The sequence below is a fragment of the Monopterus albus genome, unplaced genomic scaffold (genome assembly GCF_001952655.1).
Source record: "Monopterus albus unplaced genomic scaffold, M_albus_1.0 scaffold184.1, whole genome shotgun sequence".
Classification (NCBI taxonomy): domain Eukaryota; kingdom Metazoa; phylum Chordata; class Actinopteri; order Synbranchiformes; family Synbranchidae; genus Monopterus; species Monopterus albus.
In genome coordinates, this window is record NW_018128064.1 from 224,394 (window position 1) to 234,310 (window position 9,917).

General features: G+C 39.6%; 2 protein-coding genes across 4 annotated transcripts in view; both read right to left on the minus strand.

Moving 5' to 3' along the window:
- Positions 1-5,569, minus strand: part of henmt1 (HEN methyltransferase 1) — a 6,079-nt gene extending 510 nt beyond the window's left edge. The window contains exons 1-8 of one of the 3 annotated variants that reach the window (XM_020617086.1): positions 5,444-5,569; positions 5,012-5,124; positions 3,191-3,325; positions 2,924-3,109; positions 2,541-2,727; positions 1,621-1,816; positions 1,058-1,178; positions 586-743 (exon numbers count right to left, since the gene is read on the minus strand). In XM_020617086.1, coding sequence (XP_020472742.1) covers positions 586-743; positions 1,058-1,178; positions 1,621-1,816; positions 2,541-2,727; positions 2,924-3,109; positions 3,191-3,325; positions 5,012-5,124; positions 5,444-5,527 — 1,180 coding nt within the window. In that variant the 5' untranslated portion in view covers positions 5,528-5,569. Of the gene's footprint in view, positions 1-585; positions 744-1,057; positions 1,182-1,620; positions 1,817-2,540; positions 2,728-2,923; positions 3,110-3,190; positions 3,326-5,011; positions 5,125-5,357 lie in introns of all 3 variants that reach the window. The other 2 variants (XM_020617085.1, XM_020617088.1) reach the window with 2 other exon arrangements.
- A 1,724-nt stretch (positions 5,570-7,293) lies between these two features.
- fndc7b (fibronectin type III domain containing 7b) overlaps positions 7,294-9,917 on the minus strand; it is a 39,063-nt gene continuing 36,439 nt past the window's right edge. Inside the window, exons 21-24 of the mRNA XM_020617039.1 lie at positions 9,320-9,607; positions 8,838-9,077; positions 8,075-8,119; positions 7,294-7,968 (exon numbers count right to left, since the gene is read on the minus strand). Of these exons, the coding sequence (XP_020472695.1) occupies positions 7,694-7,968; positions 8,075-8,119; positions 8,838-9,077; positions 9,320-9,607 (848 nt within the window). The 3' untranslated portion in view covers positions 7,294-7,693. The remainder of the gene's footprint in view (positions 7,969-8,074; positions 8,120-8,837; positions 9,078-9,319; positions 9,608-9,917) is intronic.

Below are 9,917 nucleotides of genomic sequence, written 5' to 3' on the forward strand. Positions count from 1 at the left end.
GCTGCGGAACCACTATGGAGCCAATGTGTAGACATCTGCTGGACAGACCTTAGTACTGCAGTTTACACAGATTAAGCCTGACACCATAATACAATATATATCATCTCCTTCTGGTAATTGCTGATATTTTTTAGTCTTTAAAATGTTACATTATATAAATTGGCCACCGTTTACCAGAGGGCCACAGCTCTGCTTGTGGCTGGTGGACAAGCACATCTTTATGATATCTAGTATATTTAGCCGTTTGTCTGATTCACTGTTACTGCTGCCCATCTTGACCAGGACACAGAGAGACTAATCTATGGTTAAATAAAAAAAATATATATATTCCATATTAAAAACTACTGACAGTACAGTATTTACAATTTTTGCCATGCTCAAGCAAAGTATCAATACAGTCTTCCTGTGATACCACTGCTCTCAAAACTGTGCACCATCACTAAACATGAGGAAATATACACACCCCTAGAAGCGTAACTTGCATAATAACAGTCACATTTTACTCAATACTTTGTTCCCCTTCTAAATGTTTTCTAAAACATTTTAACATTTAGGAAAAATCTGAAACCAATCAAATGTTAATACCTTGGTCCTGGTAATCTACAAGCACAGCCCAGCCATCCTGGCTCAGTTTGACTCTGGGGTTGTTCATCAGTAGGCATCTGAGATTACTCAGACTTCCACTCAGGGTACTGATTTTTGGACTGCAGGACCACAGCTCAGCCAAGGGTACAGACACACACCTACCAGCACATATTCAGACAATGTATCAGATCAATAAAAGAAATGTGAGATTCAGTTTGGGCAGTCTATTAAACTGGCAGCAACATAATAATTGTGTACACATATATAAAACTGAGAAATTATATGCTGTATGTGTGAACCTGTATTAGACTAATAATGTGTGGTCTTTGCTTGTTGTGATATTTTAATACTTGAAGTAAACTCGTACAATAAGAGAAGTCAGTATCTTCACAACCAGTAAGGAGCTTGGACATGTCACATCTGACTTGCTGTGCCGATACAGCTCCTCCACCTCTCGCTGGAGGAAACACACCTGTGCTGCGTAGCAGACACCTTTTGTTCTTGGCCATTTGTCCCGGGCACCTCTTCCTGCTCATATTCTGATGCAGCTCTCCAACACTGCTCCACTGGACTCTTCATTTCTGCTCCACATACTGTTGTGAGGTTTGGTATGTTTTTAATTAGCCAAGCACACATTAGATACAGGAACACGCTAACGTTTTAGGCACTTTACATGTTTAGATTCTTATCCATGATACAATACATGAGGGCTGTGTCTGATCGGTCCCAAAATCACTGTGCACCAATTACTGATTTCATTTTCTTACCTTTAATGCATTCTGTATGAGGTTACTTGAAAAATAAAACTATTCATGGCTTTACTTTTGAAAGCATCGTTACTTTTAGTGCCTAAAACTTTTACTGTAAACAAACAAAACGAGTATTCTGGAGAAACCCTGGGTTCACACCATACCATCTAAGAAAATAACCTCTGTGACTTTCACATTTTTAAAATATGTCTGGTCTCTTTTTTTCCTGCTTTCTAAGCCAGATTACCAAACCAAACATGCAGAGGTGAAGTGTTGGGATGTTCACCTGTCTGCCTTTTCTCCGTCTCCCTGTGCTGCTGTGAGAGACACGCCGCCCCTCCTCCCTCCTTGTCATCCCTCTCACCAGTTTCCTCCTGGATCCATCTACTCTTTAGTTTTTCAGCCCAGCACAACACCTCGCTTAGCAGGACCCTCTGCAAGATGTTGTTGTCACGCAGGCTGGGGTAGTTAACACTATACAGCTGACACAGAAACACACACGAGACAGGAGATGAAACAACAATCACGGGAACTTCTCCCGTGTGAGATGTGATAGTTGTTGTGACCCAAAGTTCCCAGTGGTCTGAAAATCTAAGGTACTGTACTGATGCTGATCTAGACCTAGAATTTCATTTCCTGCATGCGAGATCTCTCTTCTGCCTGTCTACATTCTTATCTTTATAATTCGAGTTAAAGTTTGTCATTAAAGGCCACTGCGGCACAGGTGTCAACATCTACCTTTGCTACAATGAAGTGTAAATATGACTTAATGCTGCTTTAATACCTCACGTCTGCTGTGTTTTTCTGCAATCGACAAACTCTCATTTTCTACACCGCTTAGTCCAGAACGGGGTCGCAGGGGGCTGGAGCCAATCCCAGCCGGCATCGGGCGAAACAATCAACAAACTGTCAGTTGTTTTTTAGTCACACTGATGCTGCAGTGACTGTCATCACCTTAATGTGCCACTGGAGTAAGCGAGGACGTCCCATGTGGCAAATACAATTCTTACATTCGCTCTCTCTCTCTCTCTCTCTCTCTCACTATGGGGAGGAGGTAAGATGTGAGAAAGAGGTGACATGAGGAAGACAGGAAGCCATGATAGCCAAATAGAAAGCACCTGCAGTTATGTGTCTTGAGTGCTGGGCTATTACGAGGCCCGACTCATTTGAGGACCAACTTCTGGTCTACAAAATAAACCTGCTCACCAGTGTGTATGAGGATACATCATCTGCATCATCAGCAAACAGAACGTTGCTGCCGTCTTTCGCCCCGAGCCGGTGAAACACACCGATCTGAGAGCAGAAGCCAACTCGCTCCTGCTGGCCTGATGGTGCCTGTCCAACACCTGTGAGCTCCACCTCATAACCAAAGTCCAAACACACCTTCTGAGCCCTGTGGAGGGATGTAGTTTTAACAAAATTCAATTCAAATCACTGTTCATGAAGTTGTTCATAAAGGAATATTTAACAGCACTAATGTATTTTTGGTACATTTTATCCATTTACATTTCCTGTCATCTTCATCACAACACTCCACTCTGTGTTGACCACCATCATGAAAATGGATCTTTAAAAACTACAAACTGTACCAGGATCTGAACTCTGCTCTGGTCCACTCAAACTTGTGGTCACTGTGCCTGAATCTTGAGATCAATCCAGGTAGAAGGGGGTTGAACTCAAAGTTTGGGGTGCTGACGATAACAGCCACTGGAGTCATGTAACCAAACACCACCTCAGAGAAGCGCTGCACATCAGCAAGAGTGAGGTGCTCGATGCTGGAGACATTCAGGGACGACACACGGGTAAACAATAGCAGAGAGACACTGAGCCATAACATTACATGAACAGCCACTTACAGCTCGATACTGGTCACCAGATCAAATCCTCTGAGGCGGGCGTCTTTTTGTGTGACTGAGCCCTGGTACAACTCGACACACAGCTGGTGATAACTTGGCTGTAGATATTCGGCTGATAAAGGAGCTAGTCCAAGCCTGAAAGAAGTAGCGTCTACACGTTATTGTCTCTAGATTTTCAAGAATGGATTTACATCTACTTTTTTTTGGAGAAAGAACCATAAAATTGTTACGCATTAAACATTTTGAATATTTAATTTGGGTGTTTTTATATCAGTCAATCTTTAGGGCATACACACTTGTGCGCAGGCTTCACATGGGGCACACTAGTCCAGACTAAGCTAAACTCAGCTAACTTTGAAGACAATACATCTAGAAGGCAATCCAATCCAGATTAGTTCAGAGTCATTCCTGTCTTGTACACGCAGCACGTTTAAGATGAACCTACAGAATACCATCGACATTTAAGTCAACGGGGTGCAAGGGCAATTCTCAAAGCCTCAGTGTATTTCTTGAAGCAGCTGGTGGGTGGATTTTGAGGTATCTTCACCCTAATAAGTTACAAATAATCACAGTGTAAAAGTTAAACCAACTTTAAAGCCTTGATTTATAAACAAGCAATTAATTGGCCCAATCACCCTTGGGGGTATACTAGAAAGAAGGATAAGTGAAAACATGGAGTTTGTTCAAAGTGAAATGAGGAGAACCTGGGGTTTTCAGTTCAGGAATGAACACTTGAATTATGAGTCAGTTACCCAGAGGTGGAAAGAAAGTAAGCACACCACATGTCAAGGCAGTGGTTCCTGCTGTTTCCTGTCTCTGCGGTAACTGTATTCATTTCCTATTTACTGTGTCTGCACCATGTTGTGCTTGCTTCCAGATTGTTTACGGATTAAAACCTGCACCATTGTAAAAGCAGGATTTGTAGGCTGCACATGGTTTTTCTATATATATTTTACCTCCTGCTGCTGCTGCATTCTGACCAAAGGATGTGGAGACAATGCAGGGCCTGAGGTTATCGACCTTGGAGCTACTTGAAAGGGAGTGTAACTTTAGAGAAAATTGTTATGAGGCTGGAGAAGTTACTGTCTCCACTATGCCAGTTAAAATATGTGGTTTATCAATTGCCCGCTTTGTTTAGTGTGTCACACATATCTTTTCATCAGTACGTATGCCATTGTTTACCTGTCTATGGAGGAGAAATTGAAATTAATTAATGCTGTTGGGGTTTGTTGTGCTGTCCACATGCAACAACACTGGCAGCAGGAGTTGTACGTGTTCAGAAACGATCCTCTCATTTTTAGAAAGTGGCTCTCTGGTTTTATCATTCTGAAATAATTACAGACTATTTGGAGTTATGAAGGGCGTGAAGCTAATCTAGAGGTACCCAAGATTAAACATTAAATGGCTGGAAATGAGCATGCCATGGTGACTGTTTATTATTTTCAAATCTTCTATTCAAAATAACATTTGACAAAAGGGGAGTTTTTAATGCAGGGGTTGTATTTGCTTGTTTCACTTCAATCAAAAAAATATGCAAATTATCCAGGATGCCCAAATGTTTGTATGATGGACTTAATAGTTTTGCCTTACAATGAACATCAGTTTGACTACTTTCTGTTCATCCATCCATACATCTAGGGCTGCAAAAACGCTTGTCATTCGATCTATTTGTACTCTGGCATGTCAGAAAATAGTACCTCTTCATAATGTGCCTCCGCCACAGGGCAATTAAATATTTACTGCTAAATATCTGAAGAATGTGCCCAGCCATATGTGGCCAAAGTATTTACAGCTGTACCTTTCATTTTTAGCTTTACATACATGTTTTTCTTTACTCTGGTACCGTTGACGTCCACTCCAACTAGATGTTCAATTTCACGGTGAAACCGGAGCCATTTCAGGAGGCTGCACTCGCCACAGCCCAAGTCCACCACCTAAGGAGAAAACGAAGAAAGTGTGTCAAATATTTAGTTAGCCAGAGAAGTGACCTTTTGGCTACATTTAACAAAACAGTTCTAAACTAAAGATCGACATGGCAATGAATGCAAAACCTCATAAACAGCTGATGCTAAAAACTTCACTTTTAATTTGTGTTAGCTGTTAGCTCACGTTAAAAGTGCGGGTGTCTCATTAGCTAACGCTAGCTGAAAAGGTTAGGTAAACTTACAATGACTTCAGTAGCTCAAACGAAAAGTCCAGCTTTATCGCAAAAGTATTTGAAGTAAATCGGATTCTCAGTAAGACGTTAGCTACCTTTCTGGGTTTGTTCCGCTTGACAAAATCGATGACAAATTGATGTCTTTGCCTGTAAAGCGCAGGACTGAAAAGTGGCTCCATCTGTGTTTAATCAGAAAACACCCACTGCGCGCGCTTACCGGCCTCCAGAGGGCGCTGTTGTTATTGCGTATGGGCGTCCTTATTATTATTATTATTATTATTATTATTATTATTATTATTATTAATAAATTGTGAGCAAGTAGTTAGTATGAGGTGACCAATATTATTTTTTACACTGCTGCTTCTTTATTGGTAAGTTAGCTTCACAAATCCTAACCTAACAATTACACATTGAATGAAAGAATGACACTTTATTACAGACTCAAGGTCCAGGTTCAAAACAAATAAAAGCAATAAAAGAACATTAACCACAGCTTCTGTACAGTAAGTAACAATCACTGTACATAAAAGATAGACAAACCCATCGTGACGTCACCTATTGGTTTTCTGAGGAGCAGTTTTGAAGCTCATGAACCCTCCCGCCTGTCACTCGAGGTGGCCACGCTCTTAATTAAATGCGTTACCTTTAGTCTCGATATAGGGCGAGTTATAAAAAGATTCGTCCCCCGTACAATTGTCATGGAAAGGAAATCTAGCTATAGACACCAAAACCGTTTTGTACCAGGCATTAAACACGTTTCTTTCTGCTGTAAAGTTGAGCAATTTAACACGGACGTATATGGGGATTGGATAGCAAGAAGAAATATATCCTGAATTTAAGCACAAAACCTTTGAAACAATCCATACCAGTGAATCTGATGGGGTTTCATCTACCTTGGTTTAGAAAATGTACTGAACATGCAGGTATTCTTTCAATGTATGTAATACTTGTATTAGTGTTTTTTAAATCTTAAGAGTTAATATTGCAACATTAGTCAGTGTCACGATAAACAAAATCTCAGGTTTATTCTAGGTGGCCAAGGAAAATATGATGCTGAAAAACTTTTGTTATATTTTTTATCAGGAGACTGCAAGGTTAAAGTATAGACTTTAGCCTGGGTGTCATGAAGAAAAATAATTTGTTCTCACTTCCATAACATATTTTGGACTTCATATCTAAGGACCTTCAAATTCTGAGTAAGGAAGACAATTAAAATAGTGCACAAAACTAATTCCAATTACAAAATGTATTCAAATAACTCAGCTCTGTGAAAAATAAAATAATGCAAATTGTGAGACTCATACAGTAATTCTAATGTTTTTTAAATTCATATGTTTTACTGCAAAACTGTAATTGACTGAGTCAGGGGTACAATACAAGCTTGGTGAAGTACGTCCAGACTGTGGAGAGCTCCTTTAAAGGAACACTGTCAGAACCTGAAACCCTTTGATGATGACTTTTTTGTGCATAAATGGTATATTCATTTTGTGCCTAAGATTAAATGGTGCATGAAATATAATTTTAGAGTGTTCACATCCTTTAAATGTCGACTCTGTAGTCCATGTCATATAATCTGAAAATTTTTCTTATCCTCTGCCACATTAAATATTGTCCGTTTTAAAGAACTAGGTTTTTGAACCAGTTTCATAGTCTTTTGATCAAAAATGTTCTTTACCAAACAACTAATCAAGAAAATTGCTAGATTAATCAATAATGAAAGTGATCATTATTTGTAGCCATAGATAAATAAACAAATCTTAAACACACACAACCTTGAGGGTTTTTTTTAAATGGAAGATTTAACTAATATTTATACAGAGGGATGTTTTATTAATGTTCAGACTCTTTTATTCCTTCATTTCTGGGATTGTTAAAAGATATGCATGAAATGTTCATAAAATGAGAAGCCATAGAAAATATACTGCATGGTTTAAAAAAATTGCCTGATAAATTATATTTATTTGTTTACACCACTTTTTAGTCTAACAATTATGCAGAGAATCTAAGGTATCTCAAAAACAGAACAATTTTTGATAAATACAATTTCAATAGTACTTAGACAGCTATAATGCCACATGCTGTTATAATGTACTAAACACTGTCTGTTATTGCTAACGTATATTCATAAGCATTCAACTCTTAACTGTTCTCATTAATTTTGAGCATAATTTATTTTGGACATGTAAGACATACTCAAACAACAGTTCTGTTACAGCTTTACAGTTTTGCACCAAAGGTTCTTTAGAGACTGAACTGGTAACAATTTTTTTATGGATGCTAAAAAGTGGAGAAGACAGATCATATTTCTACTGAATCTAGTTTAATGTAAGCTGACATGCGGTATTTCATTTGGAGGCTCCAGTGGTTGCACACTGTGGCATGGAGTAGTCGCTTTGGCTGTTGTTGTTGCTGGCTGCGAGCGTGACACAGTAGGTGGTCCAGGACTTCAGCTCATTCGCAATATAAAAAACACCTTGCACTATTATCTCTATAGCCGGGTGCGCTTCCTGTTCATCCTTAATGACAACCATGTACAGGGTTGCATTCTTAACTGCTGTCCACTTCACATACAAGGCAACTCCACTTGCTGTTAAATTCTGCACCACTGGGATTTCAAGACCTGAGCAAGAGAGAGATGGGTGATAACAGGTGTTTTATAGGCCAGGTTTATCACTATGATGAACTTTGCTTTATGACTGGTTACTACAATACGTAAGAACACATACCTGTACTTTCAACTAAATCTCTTCTTCTGCGAGTACCCACTGGACCTGAGGAGGACAATAAACACGTTACAAATGCCTGAAACTGGAATTTCAAAATGGCTCAAGTATATAGAGATGAAATGAGATACAGCATTGAGGTTGTGGAAACCAGTTCTGGATGCTATCAGAGATTAAGTTAGTGGCTCTGCATTAGAAGTTTACTCCCCATCAACATAACCTGAGGTTGCCTTACATTTGCTAAATACAGTCCTAGTTGTCATCCTCAGACCTTTTTCACAGGTAACATAAAAAGTAACATACTATATGAAAATGCACACATTGTTTGAAAATATACCCCTCTTTCCTGTCTACATCTACTGTATGTGAACAGATTTATAACAAATGTTTGATTTTACATTTTTGTCCAGATAGAAGCATTGAAAAGTCAGCATTTCCAACACAAGATACTGCTGACATAATCTTACAGTGACAGCTGTCACTTCAGCCACCAAATCACTGGTAGCTGCCTAGAAATGAGGAAGTATGCTTCTGGCTGAAATCCAAGAGTCATTACTTGAAAAATTAGCTAGAAATTCAATGGCAAATCTATTGCATTGGTTGCTGTAAACTGCATATATGGCATGCACAAAGTGAAAGCTTGACAGGTGTAGCAACAGTAACTAAGAGGAGTGGAACTTGAGGTAATGGTCAGCTGGCAGCTTCTAGCTTCACTGAATATTGAACAAAATCGTGAGATGAGGTTTTGCTGAGCCGGGTGACTGACCTGTAATAATTTGGTTAGGGCTGCTCTCTCCCACAGCATTGCTGGCTGTCACTTCAATGGCACTGTAATAGGTATAGTAGGTCACTGTGCATGAGAACCCGGTGGTGTTGCAAAGTAAAACGCGCCCACCTCCTAATACACCGTAAACAGTGTAGCTACTGGCAAACACTGATGGGTTCCAGGACAGCACAGCAGACAGACCGTTACCACTGTATTGCACATTCTGTGGAGCACAGGGCGCTGGGAGGGAAACAGTGAAGATGCCGTTAACAGATAGTCTGGAAGTGCTAGATGTAACACGTTAATTGAATTAGCATTTATAAGCTTTGTGCAACCATTATACACTATAGAATTAAACCATTTTAAAATGTTATATACTGGTTGTAAATTAAAAAATAGCTAAAAAAAAAAACAAAAAAAAACTTGATTTTTACATAACAGTCACAAAAACTCTATTCTGTCTGAGTAAAATGTTAAGTTACCTGTAAATCCAGTTAAGGTACTAGAAGGCTTGCTGACTCCGGCTGAGTTTCGGGCACATACTGTGAGGTTAAAAGCTGTGCTGCAAGGTAACGGCACCTCAAAGTATCTCCTGGGTACCCAGTAAGAAGAGAAATGTATCAGGGCCTCTGGGTTGTTCTGGATTTGACCACTTATCTCCATCAGGTACTCAACATCAGAGCAGTTAACGCTGTCCCAGGTCGTCATCACCCAGTAATCCTGACTGATATTCTGCAGCCGGAAACGCACGGCAGACGGAGGGCACGGAACTGAGGAGAAAGGAGGTAAGATTTTACCAATGGAAATGAGCCCATCTCAAGTCAAGTGCAGCAGCAATATACTAAAACTAGACCAAATGACAGTGAAATAACAGCCGAATGAGTACTTCTCATCCTGTTTATTGTATTTTACCTGAACAAGACATTTTTAATTATGTACTATATTTAACTAATGCAAATCTTGTTGGTATGTACTAGGGGTGGGCCGATCCGATATTAAGTATCGATATTAGTCCGATATTGGCCAAAATCTGTGGATCGGATATCGCAAAGAGAGGGGCGTATAATCCGATCCGATACA